The 27,047-nt window shown below is 42.6% G+C and overlaps 1 protein-coding gene across 1 annotated transcript in view; it reads left to right on the top strand.

The window, feature by feature from the left end:
• Positions 1–27,047, top strand: part of LOC137653407 (TBC1 domain family member 2B-like) — a 687,014-nt gene that overhangs the window by 308,021 nt on the left and 351,946 nt on the right. Inside the window, exons 13-14 of the mRNA XM_068386766.1 lie at positions 3,652–3,783; positions 15,142–15,279. Coding sequence (XP_068242867.1) covers positions 3,652–3,783; positions 15,142–15,279 — 270 coding nt within the window. The remainder of the gene's footprint in view (positions 1–3,651; positions 3,784–15,141; positions 15,280–27,047) is intronic.

Below are 27,047 nucleotides of genomic sequence, written 5' to 3'. Positions count from 1 at the left end.
GGGAGTTAAGGATATTGGGTGGTAATCAGTGGGACTTGAGCTACCACAAACACATTTACATAGAGGAGTAACATTACCAATTCTCCAACAAGTGCTAAAAGCTCCTCTTCTTGCTAACTTGCGCAAAATAACAGATGACTTTGGAGCTAAGAAATCTGCTGTCTTTATAAAAAACAAAGGAAAAATACCATTTGGGTCTACACCTCCATAAGCATCAAGGTCCATCAACAAACCTTTAATCTCACGAGATCGAAAAGCTAAACTAGTTAGTTTAGCCTCAGGAAAACAGGAATGAGGAAGTTCAAGTTTTTCATTACTCTGTTTACTGTCAAAAACATCAGCCAACAGGGTTGCCTTTTCCTTTGGACTGTGAGGGACTGAGCCATCTGGTTTAAGTAAACGAGGAACTGTTGCATCTACACCAAAGAGTGCAGATTTAAGGGTAGACCCCCATTTATGTTCCTGAGTTGTACCAGAAAGGGTTTCTTTTATGGTTAAATTGTACTCCTTTTCAGTTGAGGCATAAACTCTCTGAGCAAAAGCTCGAAGCTGAGTGTATATGTATATATACATATACAGATATATATATATATATATATATATATATATATATATATATATATATATATATATATATATATATATATATACAATATATATTCTACACATATATATACATATATATATATATATATATATATATATATATATGTATATATATATATATATATATATATATATATATATATATATATATATATATATATATTCAATTAAGCCATATATATTTTTGATACATTAATGTCTGGATTCTCTTAACGACCTCGGGATCAGAGCCCCAGGCGAAATCACACAAAGACAAGAGCTTGGGTCCGGCCGGGAATCGAACCCTGGTCGGCAAGCTTGTATAGACAGTGACTAAGCCACTTGGCCACGAAGAAAGATAAAAGTCAATGACAATTCCTCTGTACTTATACCTGTCGAATTCAGGTATTTTGTACTTAGAATCGAAATCAACCCATCTTCACCATCGTAGCTAATTGGTAGTATGTTACTTGGCATTCAATTAATGATAAATTTTGCACATTTAGACGTGTTTTTCATATTCAATTAAGCCATATATATTTTTGATACATTAATGTCTGGATTCTCTTAACGACCTCGGGATCAGAGCCCCAGGCGAAATCACACAAAGACAAGAGCTTGGGTCCGGCCGGAAATCGAACCCTGGTCGGCAAGCTTGTATAGACAGTGACTAAGCCACTTGGCCACGAAGAAAGATAAAAGTCAATGACAATTCCTCTGTACTTATACCTGTCGAATTCAGGTATTTTGTACTTAGAATCGAAATCAACCCATCTTCACCATCGTAGCTAATTGGTAGTTTGTTACTTGGCATTCAATTAATGATAAATTTTGCACATTTAGACGTGTTTTTCATATTCAATTAAGCCATATATATTTTTGATACATTAATGTCTGGATTCTCTTAACGACCTCGGGATCAGAGCCCCAGGCGAAATCACTCAAAGACAAGAGCTTGGGTCCGGCATTAATTGAATGCCAAGTAACAAATTCTAAGTACAAAATACCTGAATTCGACAGGTATAAGTACAGAGGAATTGTCATTGACTTTTATCTTTCTTCGTGGCCAAGTGGCTTAGTCACTGTCTATACAAGCTTGCCGACCAGGGTTCGATTCCCGGCCGGACCCAAGCTCTTGTCTTTGTGTGATTTCGCCTGGGGCTCTGATCCCGAGGTCGTTAAGAGAATCCAGACATTAATGTATCAAAAATATATATGGCTTAATTGAATATGAAAAACACATCTAAATGTGCAAAATTTATCATATATATATATATATATATATATATATATATTTATTTATTTATTTATTTATTTATTTTACCGTGCTAGGCGGTATATCTTAGCAATCCATGTTTGCCAACAGTTATACTCATATAAGCGGATGAGCAACTTGGTGGAGTAATGAGAGCTTTGGGTGTGGAGGAAATGGCCCCCTAAATCTCGATGAAGTCACTGGCAGTAGGGTGATGGCTGAGTTTAAGGTGATGGACAAACGGTCTCTTCGGCTTCTACTCCTGATGCCTGGCGGTTGATCTTACTAAAATTAGTATGGACCGGCAGGGGTTACTTACCTTAGTTAGATAGGCACTGCACATCACAAGGAACTGGCTATCCTTTGATGTATCTAGCCAATGAATCCTCAATGGATTTAGTCAGTCATGGATAGAGAAGAGGAAAGAATGGCACCCAGTCCTGGCGTAGCGGGGTGCTATGAATCTCCCGGTTTATAAATAGTAAAGAAATATTGGAAATAGGTAATTGGAATGTTAGAACCATGAATCAGATTGGGAAGTTACAGCAAGTGGAGAGTGAATTTATGAAATATAGTTTGGATATCTTGGCCCTAAGTTAAACACATTGTAAGGGGATTGGTAAAGAAACTTTAGACCAAGGGAATATATATATATATATATATATATATATATATATATATATATATATATATATATATATATATATGTATGTGTGTGTATATATATATTTACTCAGGAAGATCAAATGGAGTTGGAAGAGAAGGGGTTGGAATGATGATGACACCAAGAGCAGAAAAGGCTTTAACCGAGTGGAGAGTTGTAAATAGTAGATTTTTACTAGAAAAGTTAAAATCAAAGCAGTGCAATATGAGTATTATAGTTTGCTATGCCCCTACAAATGATTCCCCTGAAGAAAGGAAAGATGAATACTATGGAGAACTGCAGAGGATAATAGATGAGATCCCTGAGAGATATATGAAAATTGTGATGGGCGACTTTAATGCTAAAGTTGGAAGAAATAATGAATTGATAGAGAATGGGATGGGTGTTGAGGGCCTTGGCAAAGTTACAAATGAAAATGGAGCACATTTCATAAGTTTCTGTTCATGAAACAATCTCGTCCTTGGAGGTACTCTGTTCCAACACAAGAACATCCACAAGTATAATGGAACTTCTGAAGTTCAAACTTAAAAATCTTGGTTTTTCTTGAGCAGGTTGGGTTCATTCTAATTTCAAAGATTATCTGCTACTTATTTTCTTTTATTGCCCATTCTTTACCTCTATGTTTCCTTTCCACATTGTCATGCTTTCTATTATTGGGCCCTTTAGTCTTGCTTTGTAATGATGATGATAGTGATAATACTTTATTAATATGTTCTATGCTATCCCCATTCTTATTGCATTATTCTCTGGTTCATGTTCATTCACTTCACTCAGATTTCAAAATACTGCTTTCAGTGTTCCACTATTTTTCTATTTCAAAATTTAATCAATTTCATCTTATATATATACTTTTTACTTTTTTTTTAAAGTGACTTTGGTATCCTTAATCATTACTCCTTTCCATATCTGGTAATGTAATTCCTATTTGATTCCTCCTAACATGTCTAATTAACCTATGCTATTTGTCTTTTTGCTTCACTCCTCTTTTCTCTTTATATATCTATCTTCTTTCCTGCCTTTTCCAATTGCCCTTTATATGTCCTAATTCAACGACTGGGAGGATCTCAGTAACTTTTCATTACTAATATCTTGTATCTCTTGAAAATATCCTCGAAAATAGTCCCATATTTATCTTTTTAAATTCCAGATAGAACTTGATCTACTTCGTACTCTCCCTAATAACCGTCACTACGAGTCCTTTCATTCAGATGGTATTGCAAGGCTAAGGAGAGTTCTTTTGGCTTTCTCACGTCATAATCCTCAGGTTGGATATTGTCAGGTATGTAATTTTTCAAGCACGGTTTACTTAGATATCGGTATACTATGTAGTAATCTATTTTGTTTCAAAAGTTAATACATGATAGCAATTAATAGTAAAGAATTGATTTCTAATACAATATAAATCTTATTTGTTCCAACATTAGATACAAACTTTCTTGCACTTTATTAGGGAATATACTTTCGGCAAAGCTGGAAGACCGGCAATAAGACTTTTAGCAAGGTGTAACAACCCCACAGCTAGTTAGTGGAGGGTAGGGAGCTAGTACTGTCTACTCTGCTCACACACACACTTGTGTTCTATCGTGACTTTTACTTTTGGCTCGGAGGAGAGTGCACGTTCGCTTCTCTCTACCACCCAACCTTTCTTGACTGGCCTTTGATTAATTTGTCTTTTTAGTTTTTGTTTACTTTTTGTAGGTGTGAGTGGGGCTGTTTTGGAGATGGCTTAGTGCCGGTTTTTCTTGGCAGCGAAGAACCTTTTTTTACAATCTCTTCCCCTTTGATGTTGGACAACCCTTGGGCTGGAGGGTCCCCCCTCTCCTCCTAGTGCAGCGGCTCGGTCCTCCTCCGCAGGGCAGTCGTTCTCCGTGTGGATGCTCCTTCACCGTATGAAGCAGATGTTACTCGCACCCTGTGAGTTCAATGGTGGGAAGGCCGCATGCGGCTGACCCAGAGCTCGACTTCAGTCTTCCTCCTCTACGCTGATGACGATGCACTCTCTCGCTCTGCGATGGTAGCCAGCAGAGTGAGTGCAAAGTCTGAAGCTTGTTCCTGGGCCTCTTGGGGAACACCTTTCCTGTTTGCAAGTTAGGATTTCTTCTGAGTGGTTTTCTTCAAGGCTAACGACGACGTACCCCCTCGTTCTGGGATGGCAGCTGGGCGAGGGAATGCAAAGTCTGAAGCATATTCTACACCTCTTGTGGGACACTTTTCCTGTTTGCTGGTTAGTTTTTCTCCTGAGTGGTTTTCTTCAGTGCTGACGATGCCACACTCCCTCGTTCTGCAATGGCAGCTGGCGGTGGGAGTGTAAAGTCTGAAGCATGTTCCTGTGCTTCTCGGGGGACACTCATGTTTGCTGGGTATGTTTTTTCCTGAGTGGTTTTCTTCTGCGCTAACAAAGTCGCACCCTATCATTCGGCTAATGCAGCCGGCATAAGGAGTGCAAAGTCGTAAGCATGTTTCTGCGCCTCTCAGGGGTCACCTTTCCCGTTCATGTGTTAGGTTTTCTCTCGAGTGGTTTTGTTCAGCTCTGATGACAATGCACACCCTCATTCTGTGAAGGCAGTCAGCATAGAAAGTGCTAAGTCCGATGCTTTTTCCTGTTACTGTGGAAGTTGCTGCTCCCACCCCATCACCGCCTTTATCGCCAGCGCCTGCAGCAGGTCCTGATCATCGTGTTGATGATGGTGCTCTCCCTCGTTCTGAGCTTACTCAGCCGGCAGAGGAAGGACAAAGTCCAAAGGTTATTCCTGCTGCTCATAGTGGCACCTTTCTTGTACGCAGATTTAGTCCTCCCTGGAGTAGTCTTCGCCGCGCAGGATTAAAAGTGTGTTATGGGCTCATCCATGACTTTCTCTAATCCTTTGGAATGTGGCTCGTCGGAGCATGAAGATGTTGCTTGTCCCCAACGAGTTTGATGCTTCCACTGTCCGTCCGCCTAAACTCCTAGCAATATTGTCTCACCTAGCCGTCTCATCTCGCCTAGCTGATTCGTCTCGTATAATAGACTCGCCTCGCCCTGTCAGCTGGCCTCTCCCAGTCCTGCGGCAGCTAGCGATCGCCTATCAGCTCATGATCGCCTATCAACTCGTGATCGTCCGTCAGCTTGTGGTCTCCTGTCCGCTTGGGATCGTCCATCAGGTTGTGGTCTCCCGTCCGCTTGTGATCATGTGCTAGTCTGCAATCATCTGTCAGCTTGCGATCACCCATCAGCTTGCAATCTCCCGTTAGCTAATGATCACCTGCCAGCTCGCGACTGCCCATCGGCTTTCTTCCAGGTTCCTAGATTTGTAGCAACAGCTTCCAGCACATGATGATTTATCTACTCACTATTGCCCTTCTGGTCTCTACCCCAATTCAGAACTAACAACAAGACAGCACAGACCTGGTCATGACCAGGTTCCTGCTCATGACCAATCTCCAGCTTGCGATTGAGTTTCCAGCATGCCACTGCAAGCCTACTCGTGATTACTCCTGGAATAGCGACCACTATTCAGTGTCACAGCGCTGCTCAGCTCGCGACTTTCCCTGCTGAGGTAAAGTTATCCTCCGCCTTTGACGATCAGTAATCTTCCCACTTGCTGGTAGAATCGCCAACAACCAGCGACAAGTCGCGGAAGGTTTGACTCTTGGGATAGTCATTACCGACTTTGTTCGATGGAGAGCTTTTCTGGCAAGAATCGTAGAGCCCTAACGGCTATGACCCTCTCTGCCAGCTGATGCATTGCTCTTCCCAGCGAGACTCCTTCTTCTCTACTCGTCTTTCACAATCGCTTTTCGAGTCTCTTAGCAAGTCTCCTCATCTAGATGACACACACTAGAGTCTTTGTCGAGAGCAAGAGCTAGCGCTACCTCCTCAATGCTAGCACTCATGTCCGCAGTAGCACACAGGTGTGCTCTACTTCGATGTGCTCACAATGACGGCAGCACACAGAAATTGATCCTACGGTTTCTACAGGTCGTGCTTCTTCTGTAGTGCTTACCATGACATGCAGTCGAGGTAGTTTAGCACACACACTCTTCTTGGAACCTAACCCAGCACTCACCAACGATTAGAGGGGTACAAAAGACTTGTCAGGGATACAGCAGACTTGTCAGCCTCTCGATACGACAATAAGAGGGCATGCAGATGTTTAAAAGGCTCGCGCATGTGGTTGCTCAAGCTTTTACATCGGCTCACCGATTCTCATCTACATTCACGAACATTTAACACTCACAAACGTTCCTCGTACCACTACTACTACTACTACTGACGGGCCATGGTCGTTAGCAATCAGTCGCCTCCTCTGCTCCCTGTCTCTAACCATTTTGGGTCAATTGTTTTGGTATACGGTTACCTTACAAGTCGATTTCTTCATATACTGTACTTGCATGACAAGATCTTTGTTAGTCGCGCATGCGTTCTTGCCCATAAGCCACCGGATCTCACCAGTAAGGTAGAACATAGGTCTACACAGCAATTGCTGCAATAGAGGTCTTCCGATCACTTGCTACTGCCGCCTTCTCCTGTGATTCAGAATGAGACTCAAGAAATATAATCCTTCAGGGTTATTTTCTACTTCTCCCCATGAGTTAGAGAACTCTCAAATTGCTGACAAGGTTTTGGGTTCTGATTCCTTGTGCTCTCCTTCTCGCCCTGTCACGCCTGCATTGGGCAATAGTCTCGTAAAACAAAACTCCCCTGGCTTATTCTTTTTCATCCCCAAAATTTCTAGGGGATTGAGTTAGCTCATGCTTACGTTTACGAACAATAGCATACATAAGATTCAAGGAATCCCCTCCTCTTTTCACCTTGTCATCATTGGCCCAGGCTCCCTCTGGAATTGTGCAAAGCAACATCGATCCTTCTTCCTCGAGGTTCTTCACCGGGAAAGGCTAAATACGGCCAAACCAAAGCTTGATCTTGGTCTTGTTCGTCAGCTCGCTGACAGTGCCGCTCTTCCTCAACCGGAGTTAGCTCAGCCAGCAGAGTTTGCGAGCAAGCAATTAGGTTTTAATTGAGAGTGATGTGGTGAATCCAACTAAAAAAGTCAAAACCGTTACAGCGTATGAACTTGTATAAAACGTGTGGTACATGGCTCATCTCCCCCTAAAAATTACATACATGTGAAATAGTGCGCCCTATTCTAGAGAGGCGCACTGTAGGTAGGTCATCTGGCTGGAGATATGCAGGTTTGAGGCGATAAATGGAGACCCAGTCTTCTTTACCATGAATGTTGAGGCAGAAAGCCTTTGGCATATGATGGATCACAAGGAAAGGGTCCATGTAAGGGGTGTTAGCGTTGGTTTGCTAGTGTTGTTGTGCGGGGAAACATCCATTGCTGAATGCAAATTTGTCAGCATGTGTTACTTAGCTGGGGGCTTGTAAGTCTGTTGGCATGGAGTAAATTTTCCCACAACATGGTGTAGGTGCTGGAGATTGTCAGAGAAGGTTGCAGACAAAGAAATTTGGCAGGGACCTCCAATGGGTTGCCGCATACCATTTCAGTTGCAGATACATTTAGGGTGTCTTTAAGGGTGGTCCTTAATCCCAGGAGGACCCAGGGAAGCTGGGTAAACCAGTTGGAGTCCTTGCAGCATGACATCAAAGTTACTTTGATGGTGTGATGAAAACGTTCAACCATTCTGTTGGCAGCAGGGTTGTAGGCGGCTGTCTAATATACAGTGATTCCCAGGAAATTTGCTAATGATGTCCACAATTGAGAGGTGAAAGTGGTACCCCTGTCAGAAGTAATATGCTCAGGGATACCAAATCTCACTATCCATACTGAGAGTAAGGCAGATGTACATATGATGGACATTGCACTTTCCATGGGAAAGGCTTCAGTCCGAGTGGAGCGGTCGATGATGGTAAACAGGTAACGGTGTCCTTCTGATGTGGGTAAGGGACCTACTATGTTAACATGATAGTGGGCAAAACGCCACTGAGGTTGAGGAAAGGTGCCCACTCCTGAATCTGTGTTTATGTACTATTGAAGTTTGACATTAAGTACAGGTTCAGACCTAATCCTTAGCATCCTTATTAGTGTCTTGCCAAATGAACTTCATCATCAGTAGCTGTGCAGTAGATCGGCGCGAAGGATGTGAGAGGGTATGAATCAAATCATACACCTGTCGGCGCATGGGAGCAGGTATCCACAGTGTAGGTCTACCAGTACTGACGTCACTGAGGAGGGTGGCATCGAAGTCGTGTAGAGGGACGTCTTCCCAAGGGAGGGATGTGCAAGATGTCCTACATGCTTGGTACTCTGGATCTTTTCATTGGGTTTCTGCCAAGGCGTAATCCAATCTCAGGTGAATGGCGGCCAATGTGTTTCTTGACAGGGCATTGGCAATGGTATTCATTTTCCCATGGATGTGTTGAAGGGTGTAGTTGTATTCAGCCATGGCTGGCGTTGATGGACGGACCAAGTGTCAGACTTTCGAGTGAAGGCGTGCACCAGAGGCATATGGTCCATGCGAATGACGAAAGCGACGGACAGCCAAGTGCACCGTCAGCAATTCGCAATCGAAGGTTGAGTAACTGGATTTCGCTTTGGACAGTTTTCTACTGAAGAAGACCAATGAGCGGGCAAGCCATTGGCCACCTGCTCGAGTACTGCACCAGTATCAACGTCGCTGGCATTGGTGGAGAGAAGGAGAGGTGCATGTGGCAGGGGAAAAGTGAGAGCAGCAGCAGTTGATAGGGCATTCCTTTGCATTGCAGAAGGCCACTTCTTGAAAGGGACCCCACTTCAGGTCTCTTGGCTTGCCTTTGAGGGAGGCATAGAAGGGGGGGGGGGGGAGGGGACGGGGACATGTTGCATCATATGGCCTCAGACTCTTGCCTACTCTTAACATTATTGCCACATGAACCTCTTGGAATGAGGGCAGTTTTCTGGCCCTCCAACAGTTCACTTCAGGATACTCCATGAGGTTGATGAATGACAACACTAGGGGAATAACATATTCAAACATCAAGGAAGTTCCTCTTCATAGCACCTATACCAACTAGTTAGGGAAATGCTAAGGTGGAAGAAGACTACAGTCAAGCGGCACGATACAAGACTTCTTACTAAGCGATTTCACTTATATGTGACACAGAGAACCTCAATACCTATTATAAAAAAAATCAAATATTTGCAATAAAAATGTTGCGGTGCAATAATATCAAATTGCCTGCTCTCGTTGGCAGTGAGCTGGCTTCGCACCACTTGCCTCTCTCTTTACCAGCTCGTTCCAGCTCTCGCTGTACACTGTATATCCATTTACTGTGGTAAAAAATTACAGCTATATTTGAAATAAGCCATATTTTGATTAAACTGGTGTATCAGTTTTCTGTATCCATTAATAATGCATGTAATATTCACATTTTATTATTGTATATTTGAATAAAAAAAGTGAACTATAATCTTTTCCATTGTTTATGTTTATGCTTAACAAATCACCGGATGAAGGCATGCTACTGAAGGATATTTTATATTTCCTAAAAAAGAAAAAAAAATATTAATTGAGGTATCATTTTCCAATAAGCATAGTAATTTCAATAGTTTTATTTGAAATACCATATATTCTCATGTAAAGGACAACCCCATATAAAGGGCGACCCTAAAGTTTCCTTTAGAAAAAGTGTATTTACCATATTCTGTGTGTAATAGGCGAATGGCACTTTCAAGGCCAGCCTAATGTTACTACACTTTTATTATAAATCTTGTGCCACACATTATAATGTTTATTGTTGCTATTGTTATATATTTATGTTTTTAGTTTATAAAATAAGCTGTATTTCTTTTTAAGAAAGTATAGAAATAAAACAGTTTGTGAGTTTTGATAATGTTTACATATTCGTCATTGATGAATATGTAAACATATGATCTACCGCCATTTCTTAGCAAAAATGTAAATAATCCTAGTTGTCCCAAAGTGATTGCAGTTTTGAAATACTGTAAAGGTAAAATTAATTTTTATTTTTATTTTACTTAAACACAACTACAGTATATGATTATGCAGAGCATATTTTATGATGTTAATTCAATCCTTCCAATCTACTATGTTTTTTGTTCGGTTGTTATTGTGGCTGTATACTTTTATGCAATAATTATAATGTTACTTATGATACTTTTATCATTATCTTTTAATTTTCTATCCCATTGAAGTAGAAGATGGGATAGGTATTATTATTGGGTTACTGTAGATGTCAGAGTACTGTGCAAGAGACAATGCATCAGGAATTGCGCTATGTTTCAAAATTGCTGTGTAGAACTGCGTAAGAAAATGGTTAGTGGTCGTTGACTAAAATATGTACACTTAGTAAATCTTAAATTGTATTCATATTGTACAGTGCAGAATTACAGTAATTTTGTTTATTGTAAACGTATGCTATGTGTGTGGTGAGTCAAGTAGTGCGAACGAAAACAGTGAATACTTACAGTACAGTTAAGCTTTACTGTAGTGATAGTAGTATGTTACAGTAATATACGCTAAAGTATAAGCGAGTGTTACTATATAGAAATAACTATACTGTGATGGAAACCAAGTGAAAACAATATTAGGCAGTACTTAGTGTGTTAATTATAAGAGCGTAGGCAATGGCAGTTAGTTGTTAGGTTAGGTTAGGAGTTATCCCACCCTTGGGTGGCAAGTATTTGTGCTTCTTTGGCCTGTCTATTACCTAACCCTTGCAAAGAGTTGGATCTGACTGTACTCAGCACCCCTGCAACCCTGCTCTACCCTGACATGAGAGATGTTCTGGCAGGCAATCTGAGTATTGACTCAGGTAGTGGGCTCTGAGTGGTCTGTGGATATTCAAGTAACCAGCATAGTTCCAGCCTTGTGGGTTTCACCGACAGTAGACCTGTCCACCACGTTCCTGATCGACAAGCTAACAAGGTACTGCTTGTCAGTACCTTTTTCCCCAAACACTTGTGTTGTGACATTAAAAGACTTGGCTGCTGCTACCCAAGCTTTATTCAACTTAAACTTCAGTAGATTATTCCCTGAAACAGTCATGAACATAATTAGCAGACCCCATAATAATTGTAATACAAACTATGTTAGATTCTCAAAGTAAATCTAATTAAACCAAATAGATACCAATGGAATAAAACAAAAGGAAATACAAAAGAAACAGAGAATTACTTGATAAGATGCTTTGACTGTCCCTCCATCAGGTAAGTAAACAAAGTATGAAAAGATCACCAGACAAACGGTTCAGAGTGGGGTATGAAAGAGCAAAAGGACAAAACAATATTATAACAACTTGGCTAGGGGCCTTCCGACAAGAGGGGTTAGCATAGATGTCGACGCGTTTCCTCCCTCCCCTCTGGTTACACTAGACGGAATGGTTTCTGAACCTTCTACATCTGTTCTCAGAGGTGCCAAGAGACTCCTTTCCACGTCACGATCTTTGAAGTCAACCACGTGGGAAAAGGAGAGTCCTTTTGTGCAACCGGTTGCAAAGAAACGTCTGATTACCCCCCAAGAATCATTAAAGTTTACCAGGTAAAGCATGTAGCCTTTTGTGAGGCAGGCAGCGGAAGGGTATTGATCCTCTCAACGCCTCTACTCCAGTGATAGCCGAGTCTCATCAACTCTTCCGGAAGAAGTCTCCTTTCTTTCACGACAGCTTTGATCCTAGCCTTTGATAGAAAAGGGAGTTGTCTATCCTTATACGAAGTCTTTAACGTACCTACATGGTCAGCTTATTGCGTTCTGAGAAAGGAGCACCCTTGGTGCCGCTGTGCCAGACATCAGTTCTTCTCCTTTCACTTGGGCCATTTTTCTGCTCGCTCTGATCTCGGCTGGAAGGATCAATGAACGACACGCCCTTTCTTACAACATTGACGTCTCCCATTCCAGGGTTGGGGACAGGTAATTCTTGACTTCATTCCTGAGTGTCTCCAGACCTAAAAGCTGGCAGTAACAATTCCCAGGTTTGAGCCCTTCCAGATTAGGAGTCTTCAAAGTGTATCCAATGATCCAAAATATCTACTACTTGGTCCATTGAGGACCTTAAGGTACTACCTCAAGAGAACTGCAGTACCTTACTCCTAAGTGGCAGCACTCTCCTATCAGCAAAGGGAAGGTCAAGAGAAGGATCACCAAGAACATCATCTCGGCATAGGTTCGCAAGGTAATAGACCGGGCATGGAATCCTGATCCATCTCCTCAGACAAGGAGATCTAGAGCTCATGATGTTAGGGGCATAAGTACCTCTCTAGCGATAAAGAAGAACTACTCTTGTGACGCAGGACCTTCATGCGGGTGTGTAGAAGTATCAAACGACCTTCACCGCCCACTACCTGCAAGATGTGACCCACAGGAACATGAAGACGTTCTCCATTGGCCCTGAGTTGGCTAGACAACAAATGGTTTAAACACTTTAGGTTCCTTAATGGACAAGTAGCAGATGGTGGAGGGTAGAGGTTACCTGGGATTAAGTCTGGGTAGACTGAAAAGAATAACTGGCTCTTTTATTTCTTTCATCTTCCCCTCTCTTTGGGAACACCACCTACAGTACTCTTTAAGCTGGCCTCCTCTATCTGCAGGTAAAACCATTTCCCTTGTGTTTCCTGGTATAGAACTATATACTTGTTGCATCCCCATACTCCTTGGCGAGGTGAGATTGAGTAACGTCTATGGCTGATTAAAGATTCCTACGTTTCTGAAAATTCTTACCTATACTAGTCACACTGCTACTATCACTCAATAACGCAGATTACTCAGGCCACTCAAGCCTGCTATTGCACGTAGGTTTTAGCAAGGTGTCAAGGTTATCCCCCTTATATGTGCATGGTACGAAGGGAGGAAAACCCCTTTGTCAAATGCCAGCCAGTTGGTTAGGACTTCCACCCACCTTACGGGTGAGTCTAACGTAATAAAGAGCGAAAGGGTATGTATTTAGTGTTAGAACAATTGACAAATCTAAAGTAATTTGTATTTTTCCTAACAATACAAACCTCGAGCTCTGTCTAAAAATTTGGTCTGCCATAACCTATCCTTCGGTTAGTCCTGCCTGCAAGCAAAAGTAACAATAGAACACAGGTGTGGGTGAGCATGGTAGCTTGTACTAATCCCCTATCCTCCACTAACTAGCGGTTGGGTAGTTACACCTTGCTAAAAGTCTTATGCCTAGTCTAACACCTTTGCCAAAAGTATATTCCCTAATAAAGATCTCAAGGTTTGTATCCTTAGGAGAAATACATATTACTTCAATTTGTCATATTTTGTAGATGTATAACAGTGAAACAAGTTGCAAAAAAACCTGTCTTGTTAGAAGGGCCAGACAATCAAATGAAAAAAAAAAATTTTTATTTAAAATTTTCTTAGTTAATTCCTTACTTTCCTTTTTCTTGTTAACAACTTGGGTTTCTTTTTAAACATCTGATATATTAATTTTAAGGTTGGTGATCATCAATTGTCAACATCCTTTACTTTAGTGTTTGTTTGCGTTTATGTACGGCATTATCTGTAGTTAGGAAATCAGACATTTTAAATGTGTGCCAATTCTGCTCATGATGAGGATGTTATGTATCATATATGCAGCTTTACTAATCTGACATTAAGATGCATTAGTTAAAGTACTTTTCTTCTAAACTTTGCACTTTTTATTCAAAAATTAGTCCAGAAATTTCATTTGGTCTGTTAAAACTACTTCACTATATGAGGGTTACCGAATTAACAAACATTTTAGATACATTACTCTGATTTCTTTTGTAAATCTGATTTCTTTGATAGACCAAAAGTTGTCTAATTTGTAATGTGTTTTACCAAACAATGAAAATCTTCACAAACATTAACAAACGTATACTTTAGTTACATTGAATATTTTGTATAATTGCATTTGTTTTTACCAAAAGAAATTTTTTTGTCTAGGACATAAAGAAGCCTAAATGGCCCCTTTTCAGCTTATCCTCAATTTTCCTAAATAGGATTATCCTAGATAAATGGTAATTTCATATGCTAGTGCCATGTAAAAGTACAGATTTTAATTTTGTTGCTGTTTATTCGGGTAACCTTTGTATTAGGCTGCTCAGACAATCAATATTTTATGATTGGGATACATTCTTGATTTTAGTCTTACTGCTAATGGGGTTAAGTAATAATTTTCTTTTATTGCTCATTGTTATTCTGTACTAATAGTGTAATGTTGCTTTTGGTCTCATTTTAAAGCTGAATAATTTATTTCATTAGAGTATTTTTAAAGATACATACTCATAATGAATAATTGAAATTATCTGAGAACAATGATTCCTTTATCATTTATTCATAAATGTCAAAGAAGCAAAGATTTTTATGATTATATTTAGAAGTGGATGAGGGATGGTTATTTTTTATTGACTCATATTTGAAGCCTAACCATCATATTAACCCCCCTTCCCAAACATCAATCCCGCCCTGCCCGATTTTGATGTAAAGAAATTTCTGTAATTAAATTTTTCATGAAATGTCCCCTGGAATCTGAAGACTTAATCAGCTTGTGATATCAGTTAGTATTATATATTTTTTTCTAAATTTCTTTATTGGAATAACCTAATCACATTCAGCATAAGTAGCAATAGTGTGAGTGCATATGTATTTTTGTTGCTAATCATTAGTGTTCTTTGTAAGCATGTTTGTGTCATTACTTACGATGAATGTTTCTTTTCCTGTGAATCAGGGTCTGAATCGCCTTGCTGCAATAGCACTGCTGTTTCTAAATGAAGAAGATGCATTTTGGTGTCTTGTATATATCGTTGAGTACTTAATGCCTCCTGACTATTATAACAAAAATCTTCTTGGATCACAAGTAGATCAGGTAAGTAATGGAAAGAAATATTTAGTTTTTAGTTAACAATGCTTTCAAAAGGCTTGTTGTTTAATGCCCTGTTAACATATCATAGAGTATTGTAGATTATTCAGTTGATCTACAATTCTCTTGTATATGTCTATTTAGACTGATTTTTTATAGCACTGAAAAATGATTTGATGACTTTAGTTTACATTTCTGTTGAATTTTACCTGGCTTTTGACTGACTCGGAAAAAAGTCACAACAACTATGCCTTATTTTGTTCCAGTAATTTACCCTTCCTAGCCAAAACATTATCTTGATGGGTTAAATACAGTAATCCCAAAAATTAAGAATACATAAATCTTTTTAACAATGGAGGGCTTTTCATGAAAGTTAATAGATGCATAGAAAAATTATAAGATGAATGACATACCGTAGTTATTTTCCAGACAAAAATAAGACAGCCTTCGATACTGAGTTCTTTGGTTAAATTGGTTAAGAAATGACATTAGAAAATAAAGAAAATTTTCTCAACAATATGCTCGGGGTCATCTTCTTCTTCTTCTTTGTCTACATCTTTTCCCACTTCCGTCTCCGGGTCCTCTCACTGAAAAGCACTGCAGGTAAACCATGCAGTATTTCTATGAATCTTCCCTGATGTTCAGTATTTCTACAAATCTTCCCTGATGTTCAATATTTCTACAAATCTTCCCTTATGTTCATTATTGACGTTACCCCAAAACACCAAAACTTATGTTTTCTTCCCTTCAAGAGGCTTAACCTCTCGTCTACCAAGGCGACATCTTTTAACTAATGGCAACCATCAGTGCATGATGTCTTATAGTCGATGTTTATCCTGGCTCCCGTTTTCTTGAAACCATAGTTATCTCGATGCAAGATAATAACCTGCTCTTTAACATAGCATTGTTATTTCAGCGGAGCTGAAAACTAGTCAAAACTGAAGGTTAAAAAGGGTTTAACTACCCAGCGCTAGTTAGCGGCAGGAGGTGTTGTGTTTACCCCTCTGCTCCTACCAGCACTGGTGACTAACCGTCACTTTTTAATTCAGCTTTTTAACCTAAACTGGCTGAAACTCATTTCTTTTCTTTTTCTTTTCAGGTATGCTTGCCCGTGAGATCCAACCATGCGAGTTTGTCCGTGTCTTGAAGGGCCTCGTTGTGGCACCTTCTTATCTTCTGAGGAGACGGATTCTCACAGTTTCTGCCCTTCTTGCCGAGGTCACTCATGCACGAAAGTCTCTCCTTGTAGTGTGCTGTCTCTCCTTGTAGTGTGCTGGGAGTGGTCGCCATCCCAGTGGTTGAGGTTTGGTAGGTGGAAGAAGAAGAATCTAAGAGGGATTCTTCCCCTTCGAGGTCAGCCTCGAAAGGGAAGAAGACTCGACTTCTTTCTCCTCCGGTTCGATCTCTCCATTCTGACTCTACCCGATAGGCTTCCTCCGGGGAACGGTTGAGTACTAGTGGCGCCCTGATAACCCGGGATAACCTCGTGCAGAGTTTTTTCCCATTGCCACCCCCTAGAGGGGCAGTGACGGAGTCGTCCACGGGAGAGTCTCTCTCAGACTATGCGGTTTGTCTGCTGTCACCCTCCTTGGGGTTGACATGTCCTCCGTCAAAGGAGAAGCTACCGGAGGTCCTCTGTTTGGGTGTGCGTGCACACTCGATTGCTGAGTCCTCTACTTCTGCTCTCCTCAACATTCCCCGTGCTTTGGCAGGAGGACAAGAGCAGTTGAAGACAAGCATTCTTGGAGCGACTTGTCCAGAGACCCTCAGGTCTCAGGAACAAGCTTCAGCTTTGTTCGAGAGGTTATTCAGGGAGCAGATCCGCTTCCTGGGCTTGCCTGATGGGAGGAGAAGTAACTTGGGCAACCGGAAGGTTCTCCTTTCAGTGTTGGGTAGTCTGACCCTCCGAGGAAAGACAAAGCAACACATCTTTCTGAGCTACAGCTCCCTCGTCCACGAGGCAATGCGCCATTGGAAGGAGGAGTTGATCGATCTTCTTGTTTGCGAGAGAAGAGATCTTCTCTGACCCTCTCGTCCAACGGCAGCTCCTTCGTCTGCAAGGCGATGCGCCATCAGGAGAGAGAGATGAAGATCGTTCCTTATGCTTGCAAGAGGAAAGATATTTGCCTGAGTGGTCCCCTCCACGAGGGTATAACAGAAAGGTACTGGATTTGTCCATACCACATTCCAGTCCATCTGAGTTTTTCAGAGCTGAATGACTAAGGTGGTAGGAGGTTTCCATCTGCCCCCCCCCCCTCCACTCACCTCACCATTGAGCGAAACTATTAGTGTTTCACGAGACCAATCTCTTATGAGATCGGTCAGACGGGTAACTTTGGAGTTTTCCCTCGCTGCAGCACAAGCACTCAGTCCCCTGTCATTCCTCACCTCTTAACATAAGGAAAGCACCGTGCTTTTCTCCTTCAGGAGAGCAGGTGAGCAAGAGAGCTCCACTTCTTGACGCTCTCGGACAGGATTTCGTATTGTCGCCAAAGGTGGAGAGGCTCTACGTGTCGCCGCGTGCCTTTCCTTCTAGCGAATAGGAGGGGAGAGCTTAACCGCTGGAAGCACGGAAACCTGATTCTTGCCAAGTGAACGAGGTTCCTATGCGCTCTAGCGATCGCTATCATGAGAGGGTGGAGGTGAGCAAGCACACTGACTCGCCTCGCCAACCAACATCTCGTCAAGGTGGTTCACCTCGCGGTCGTTCACCCTGCGAGCGCTCACCTGGGAGAAGGTTGAGGCGTTCTCCCAATCCCTCCCCCCCCCACCTCGGCCGGTGCGTTCGGAACCATCCAAACGTAGGGAGACTGAACCATCAGGTAACTTGTTAGCCAAGGATGGACCTGGGTTTCAAGACCTGGTGAAAGTGCTTAAACAAGTGATGGGAATTTCCAACGATCCTCCAGCTGCAGTGGCGAAGGTTCACGTCATTCCCCTTGATTCTCCTAAGGGATCTAGCCTAGCTAGGTTGCCACCACCCCCTCTTCCTCCTGTCACCTAGAGAGCCTCAAGGTATGAGGATTACCTGAAGGCTAAGGATCCTTAGATCATGGATCCGAACTGGGGGAGGGCGGCAGTGACTCAGGTTATGGCCACGAGGTCGGTTAGGGAAAGAGAGGTTGCTTCTCTCTGAAGATCTGAATCCTCTAACCTTCCCCCGGTCTCTCGCTTGGATATCTGGAAGCCTGTTAGGATCGATGACTGGGAAGATGCTTCATCTTGATTGAAGGATACCCCTCTCCAAGTTGGTCCCAGGGGTGCTAAACCAACAGAATCAATTAGGGGAGAGGAATCCTCTCTTTTGAGTGAATTTGAGATTCAACCAAGAGAGAGGAAAGACCCAAAGACTCTAGGCAAAAACTGGCATTCTGTGGATGAACATTAGATTCGAGGGGACCAGTCTCCTGTTTCAGCCGCTAACATAAAACCTAGGCATAGCAGCTTTCCCCCCAGAGCACACTCGGCATCCAAAAGGATTTCTGTTGATGACCATCACCCTCCCCGGGCTACTATGGGTGTTAGCTCGGGGGAGGAAGAACCTTTTGATGATGGTTCCGAGTACTCCCTGCTTCCGCCTGCGCGAATGTTACACCTTCGGAGCAGAAAGATTTCGATAAAATTTTCTAAAGTTTCTGGCTTGCACTAGGAATACAGGATCTGGATAAAGTTTTACCTCTCCCGAATCTGAGAATTCAATGTGACCATCATCCCTTGAAAGGGCTACAATCTCAGTGACTCTAGCACCAGAAGCCATTGCAAGCAAAAAGATAGAGGTTTGAGTAAGATCCCGCAGAGAGGCAGAGGCGTTATCTATCAAAGAGACAAAGTGCAAGATTTTATCCAACGACCATGAAATAGTCTTGGGAGGAGAATTAGGTTTCAGTTTAGCACAAGCCTTCGGGATCTTATTGAATAGCTCGCTATTGAGGTCGTTAACAAAAGCATACGCGATTGGTCTCGTTAGTGCTGACTTATATGAGGTAATTGTTGTAGAGAATAGACCATGATCATGTGGTGATATAAAGAAAGAAATACAAAAGCCCATAGAAATAGAAGAGGGCTGATGACTTTTCACGAACGCAACCCATTTTTTCCAGGAAGACAAACGTTGTTTTGTGGTGTTGGACTTGTACAGTCAAATGCAAAAGTCTTGTCATCTCCAGTCCCCCTCTCTCACCCCCAATACCTATAGATTCCAGAATTTCAGGTGTAGAAGAGTTTGGTTGTGGGGGGGGGGGAGGCAACAGGCGGAAGCCAGACGCCAGGCAGGGGGTTGGGCAATGAGCTAGGGGAGGACGCCAGGAAGGGGGAAGTACAGTCAAATGCAAATGTCCTGCCGTCTCCGGTCGCCCACTGTCACCCCCAATTTTATAGATTCAAGAACTGCAGGTATAGAAGAGTTTGGTAGTTAGGGAGGACCACTGGCAGGGGGGTGCGGTTGACGGGCTAGGGGAGGACGCCAAGAAGGGGAAGGACGACGGGCGGGGGAAGTACTACTTGTTAGAGCTGTATGATGTGTGATGGCCAGGGAAACAAATTTATATGTATGAATGCAAATTCAATATAATATCACACGATCCAATCTTAGTTTTATGATTATAATGATTCTAACTTATATTTGCTGTTTTTTACTATACCCTTCTCACAAACAACTTGTTGACAAAAATTATCGATGATTAGTTTGGCAATTATTATGTCTTGACTGAAAAATCTTTTGTAAACATAAGCTAGGAACTCTCTCTCTCTCTCTCTCTCTCTCTCTCTCTCTCTCTCTCTCTCTCTCTCTCTCTCTCTCTCTCTCCCCCTATATATATATATATATATATATATATATATATATATATATATATATATATATATATATATATATGTATATATATGTGTGTGTGTGTGTGTGTGTTGAAAGAATTAGATTCTAAAGGCTGGGAAGGAGTAATTTTGTTTTGAAAGTAATTCACTATCAATTAATCAGTATCATTATATTTTCGGCAATGATTCCAAATTATAATTACATTGTTTAGACCCACTTGTTGTTATTCGATATAACATTCTAACAAAAAAGTTACTGGCTAAGATAATGAACTTTGGTATAGTTTGGAAAATTTGTCCAGACTGAAAAACCTTACTTATACCTAATTCCCGAGTCCAATAACAACTCATTTTTCTTAGCATATCTACAATTGGTATGCAACAATTCAGCATATATGAACAAGTATTTCAGGAAACATTAGTTTTTGTGTGAGTAGTCAATCATCAGAGAGCAACTACAAATACTCTTCATATTTCTTTACATCTTCCCCTTGCTTACACTATGTAAGGTTCAGTTAGGTGTATTTATGGCTATTCTTGGTCTTGTTAAGTGTTTTTTTCTTTCCTAAAGATACGATTTACACTGAGGTATGAAATTTTGTGCCACCACAAATGAATACTACTGCATTTTGTAGATTCTATAGAGACAAGTCACTTAATGCTTAAAATATTTTTATGACATAATCTCTAAGTATTCTCTGTCATAGTTACTGACTACATGTTAATGACAATGAGACAAATTGGGTGAAAGCTGGACAGACTAGGATGTATGCACTCACTTATGCTAGATGCAATATGGTTTTAATTGTTGTTATGGTATGGAGCTCATGTTAATTCTATGTTCCCGTTGAATAAGCTCTTGTTCCAGCTGTTATTTCATGGTTAATAAGCAATTATATTCAGTTAGTATTAAATATGGTTAAGTGACATAATTTTATAGTTGTGTTTATTGAGATTATATGACCCCGGGAGAATAGTGTAAAAACTAGACTACAGTGACCATGCAGTTGCTGAGCTTACTGAATATAAGTATTTGCTGCAAAGTAAAGAAAAAGTTCCATTATTTTAATTCTAATTCAAGAATCATACATATATACAATGTAAACTAAGTGCTTTATAGTTTGATGTCCATCCACCATTATTACTATTATTATTATTATCATTATTATTATTATTATTATTATTTTTGGGCTCAGACCATGTCGTCCTGATGGAAGGTTCCTTTAAGTAGCTTCCTAGGGTATATTTGACTACAGTGATATTCCCAGAGAATTTAACTTAAGGTCTCCAGAATTCTAACTCTTGGCGCGAATATCCTTAAAGTTTCCTTTTAGGATATCGCATAATATCAGGGGACGTATTCTTGACACGCCACATAGCAATCTGCACCCCGCATAGCGTTTACGCTTCGAGGGGGAAAAGTGGCAAAATAAAAGAGGAGCCGTTAATAAGGTTCCCTTCCTCCGTTACTGTTTGAGTACACAGATGGCGCCATAATCGCCGCTATCTTTATTCCTTTTTTTGTAGCGATCTCGCTCGGTGGTTTTCCCAGTGCTCTCTCGTAATTTGGATTTATTATGCAATCTCCGGCCTCTTCTGCTTCTGGAAAGTTGAGTATTTAATTCTTATGCTGTATAAATTTAGCTCTGGCGGTAAAGTAAAAAATTGAATCGAATTGAACTAATTTTTTGGCAGTGCTATTGCCTGGACCGGAGGCGTCTTCGGCGCTCTCGTTCGTAACGCATGAGTTATTTAGTTAGCAAAACGACTTTCCCGGTATAATAACTTAAATAAAAATAATTAGCTATTTAGTCTTCATTGCTAGGAATTAATTATATTATGCCGATAGTATTCACATTAGTTTCGGCGATTTAGGTAGCCGATCTTGTTTACGCTAGGCTTCCTAGCCTAGGCTTTATAGTTTACTTTCTTGCATGATATAATAAGTGTTCCTGGTGCTAATAAATTTAAATGAAGATATTAGGCAATTTATACATGTAAGATGTATTGATTGCATAAAAAATTTCTTCTTCTAAGATAGTATATGAGAAAGCTTCGATGAGTTAGGTAGTTGATCTCTCTGTCACTAGGCCAGTAGCCTAGGGGCTTTAGTATACTTTCATACAATCTCCCCGGTTACCCTCATATATAGAGTAATCCCTCCTTCTCTCTGAGTGTAGCCTAAGGCTAAAATCGTGGTTGTTCTTGCCTCGAGTTGTCATTCAGGCAAGACTAGGCTAGGGTTTTTTCTGCCCCTTCCCTTAGCTGCAGATGGTAAGCTTTGGGTTTGGGTCAGAACCTCAGAGTACTTGTCGTGTGCCGGCAACTGGTCGATAGGGTGAATCCATTCCCCTATCAGGTTTTGGTTGTTGGCATAAGAGGCTTTGCCTCCCTAGACTGTACTTGAAGGGGTCATGTGATTCCCCCTTCTCCCTGTGGTTTAGTCAACCAGTCCTGTGCTCGCAGACCCTAGGCTGAAGAATAGAGATTACTCTGCTACCTAGGATGGCGCCGGAACTGGAACTCTGTTTCTCTATGTTTAAGGGTGGCGGCTAGAGGATTACCGGCCCCCTTACTGTATTGGCAGACCCTAGGCTGGGGAATGAATTCTCCATCCGCCTAGGATGGCGCTGATACTGAAACAGAGCTTCCTCAAGGTGTGGTAGGACCGGCATACTGCCGGCTCCTCTCACACCTTATACAGGACCCTTTTCTCTCCCCATTCTGTCCTTTAGTGATGGCCTAGCCATGACATCCCTTTGGCCGTCGTCCTGCAATCTCACTGCTTGCCGGCAGGTTGTAGGACCGGCTTGGGCTTCTGCTTGTATGGCCTAGTCGTTCAGCTTCCCTATTGGACACAGAGCTCCGGGATAGCTGTGTCTGCAGGACCAGCTGCCGGCAGAAGGTCCATTTACTTTTGAGTGTTCTTCAGTCCTCCCTTGGGCTGCCATTTACATCCTATGACCAGCAGGGACCGGCAACGGAGGTGGATGGGTGGAAGCTTGATTATCTTATATTCTCCCCTTCCATTAGAACCCTCATTCCGGAGGAAGGAAGTGAGACAGTGCTCCTACATCGCCCTTCACTCCTTGCTTTCTCTCTCTCTCTCTTGGCTAGTGCCGCCAGGTACTAACCTAACTGGCGGTTGCCGGCCACTAACCTAGCCAGCAAGACGCTGGCTAGACTTGTGGGCCGACAGCCAATGATTCACTGACATAACTGACTTAGCCGGCAAGAGCCGGCCGAGTTCGGTCTACCGGCAACTACCCTGTCACATAAAATGTTGTCTGGGCTAGTCTGACAACAGCCGGTGACTCGCCGGCATCCGGTAAGCCACCGGCAATCCGGTGGGCCGTCAGCTACTAATTTTTCAATCTTGTGTCAGTTGAACTGTGCCTTAGGTACTAGCCTTGCCGGCTACATGCCGGCGACAACTACAGTATATGTATATACAGTAGCCAGTACATCTGTAGTATAGAGCATACTGCAGACAGAAAATTATGGTATAAAAGTATACAGTAGTTCAATTTTCTAACATACTCTGTGTGTCCAGGCGCAGTCTATTTTTGAGACCTTATAAGATATGGAAAGGAATTCCCTTTCTATATACTGATAGATGATCAGTTATTAATGACCCTCATTATTAATCCTTCTGGAAGTGAGTGTTAGTTACACTCTTCTGTCCTTATAGGCTAGACTCTTCCACCGGGCCTCCTGAGGAGGATAACCCTAGGGTTAATATTGAGGGAGGTCACAGCAATTGGCTGGGCGGGAAACACACGTATGTGTCTTTCCTAATTCATTTCTAGCTTATCTATCCTGAGCTATATGCAATAAAATAAAATGGAAAATATTATTAATATTTATTAGTTTATCTAGTGAGATGAACTACATTATACTCATTTTATTTTCCTCTCTTTACAGGAGGACCATGTGAAGTGCAGCAGCATCTTCTGCAACGTGCGTAGCAGGGATTTCTGCGGCCACCTGGAGTGTAGGATGCACTCCCATTGTTCCATCACCAAGGGACTTCTCAAATATTGGGACCCCCAGGTATGTACAGTGTGCAAAGACTTAGTTTATGAGGTTTTTGAGAACCACAAGACAACGGAGTCAAGGGATGCAGCTCGGAACAAGCTGCGCAGATGCGTTCGTGGCTTCCAGAAAAATGCCACTGGGCCTTACCTCCCCAATGAGCATATCAGGGCCTATCTATTCCCCAAAGTGTCTGCAGATGCTGTCATTCCTCAGCCTCACCCTGAGATCCCTTGCATCCAGATAGCCGTGGACACAGATGTCTCGGATGCGATGAAGGACATCCATCTAGATAATGAGAGGATGTCAGAGGTGTCAGAGGACACCGAAAAGGACCTTCTGGCTGAAGGTCAAGAAGAGGAGTCAACGTTGGCTCCAGAGACGGAAGAGGATGAAGTCGAAACAGTGTTTGTTTCGTCGGTTCCTGCCCCAGAACCAGTGCCCTCTACGTCCTCCGCTCCTCCACCTGATAAGTCGGATGACACCCTGTCTGCCATCAGAGCCATGATTGAGACCTTTCAGAAGAAGAGCGAAGAAAGGGAAGCTTTGCTAAGGGAAGGAGATTCACCAGCTTGCAGCGGCCTGTGGGTCTCATAGCAGACTTAATGTGAAGGATCTTCCCTCGTGCTCCGAGGTAAACCCATGGAGGCATGCCGAGTATATGCCAATAACGAACGGCAAGATCTTCATCTCAGAAAAGCTGGGAGCTGTTCTTATCGAGGACATTGAGTTCTGGGCCAGCTTTGAGTCCTATCCTGACTGCTTTGTTCGTCTAAGGACAGAACCTGTATCCAAGGAGTAGACAGAGCCCAAGGAGGTCATAGTGCTTGACCATACAAAGGCTCAAGCCTTGCTAGCCAGCAGTCTGAAGGACAGGGGCTTCACCAACTGTAAGGTGCCAGCCCTGAGTAAGAAACACCCTTCCTTTCTTGCTCCAGCAACAATGGCCTTCCCCTTTGCGGAAAAAGGGTTCAGGGCTGTGATCAAGGCAGTGGAAGCTGGGAAAACTTGCCCTACATTGGATGAGTGTAGGCCCCTTTCCCTAGCCCTGCCGACAGATCATAAAGACTGGAAGGATATTCAGCTTACCTTCTCAGTTGGGAAGTTGGAGGCCGATATCGCTGGACGTCAGTTTAGCGAAAACCTCCCCAAGTTGTCAGAGTTTCTCCTGTGTAGGGAGCAGGACGCGAAAGAAAGGCTTGCTGCCTCTCTGTCCCTCCAGGTGACCCTGGAGGCAATGGCCATTGAACATAGGTCCCCAGATATGTTCATGGTCATAGCCAAAACACACTTGGCAACCCTAACTAAAGACTTTTATAGCTTTGTTAGGGCTAGAAGGGCTTGTAGGGAGTTCTTGTTTGCCTCAGCTGCGGTAAGATACGAACCCAGGAAGTTGATATCTTCCAACATCTTGGGGAAAGACCTCTTCCCGAATGAAGTGGTCAAAGAAATAGTCGACAAAGCCGCCACGGAGAATAGGAATCTTCCCCAGAAGTGGGGCATGTCGGCTAAGAGGAAGTCTTCCCTGGATGAGGGTCCCCAACCGAAACGGAAGACAAAGAGGCCAAGGTTGCCTTCTCGCCCTGCTAGACAACAACAACAACAACAACAACTTCCCATGACCGCTGTGCCTCAGATGGTGGCACAGCCCCAACCCGCCTACCAGATGGTACCCCCAGCAGGTGGTGACTCAGTCACCAGCCTTCACTCCTGCCTATGAGAGGCAGACCACTACCTTTCGCTCTAAAGGTAGGGGGTCAAACAGAGGTTCCTCTAGACGTCCCTCGAGAGGAAGAGGGGGTAGGGGAGGACGCGGTCAAGGAGGCAAGCCCTCCAGAAACCAGTACCAATGAGATGCTTCCGATAGGAGGAAGACTCCGACTATTTCGGGATCGTTGGACCTTCGATCCCTGGGCCCACAGCCTAATCAAGAATGGACTGTGTTGGAGCTGGAGGACAGCTCCACCATCATTCCCTCAATTCTTCCAACACTCCACCCCCGTTCTGGAAGAATACACCCGAGAGCTCGTGAGCAAATGGGTGATGAGGGCAAAGTCCATCAAATTCCAAGGAAGGCTGTTTTGTGTTCCAAAGAAGGACTCAGACAAACTCAGAGTCATTCTGGATTTGTCGCCACTCAACAAGTTCATAGAAAACGACAAGTTCAAGATGCTGACCCTTCAACACATAAGGGCCCTGCTGCCCAAAAGGGCATACACAGTCTCCATAGACATGGCAGATGCCTATTGGCACATTCCGATCAATCGCCAACTCTCCTCCTACCTAGGATTCAGGCTACAAAAAAGAAAGTACGCTTTCAGAGCCATGCCCTTTGGACTAAACATAGCTCCAAGGATCTTCACGAAGCTTGCAGAAGCAGTTGTTCAACAACTACGCCTACAAGGTGTCCAGGTGATATCTTACGTGGACGATTGGCTGGTGTGGGCAGCATCCGAGACGAAATGCATGCAAGCTTCCAAGAAAGTGATCTAGTTCCTGGAACATCTGGGATTCAAAATCAACACCAAAAAGTCTCGACTGTCTCCAGCTCAGAAGTTTCAATGGCTAGGTATACATTGGAACTTACAGTCACATTGCCTCTCCATTCCATTAAAGGAGAGGAGAGAGATAGCGGGATCTGTCAAGAGACTACTAAAATCCAACAGGATTTCAAGACGCTAACAGGAGAGAGTGCTGGGCTCCCTCCAGTTTGCATCAGTGACAGACCCAGTGCTAAGAGCACAGCTAAAAGATGCATCAGGAGTGTGGAGAAGATACGCATCAAATGCTCGAAGAGATCTAAGAAGACCAATACCGATCCGACTTCAATCACTTCTCAAGCCATGGTCGGAGGCCAAAAATTTGAAGAGGTCAACACCTCTGCAACCGCCTCCACCCTCAGTCATCATCCATACGGACGCATCATT

This window comes from Palaemon carinicauda, chromosome 14 (assembly GCF_036898095.1).
Source record: "Palaemon carinicauda isolate YSFRI2023 chromosome 14, ASM3689809v2, whole genome shotgun sequence".
Lineage (NCBI taxonomy): Eukaryota > Metazoa > Arthropoda > Malacostraca > Decapoda > Palaemonidae > Palaemon > Palaemon carinicauda.
The sequence above is the reverse complement of the archived record's forward strand: the minus strand, read 5'-3'. Positions and strand labels throughout refer to the sequence as shown.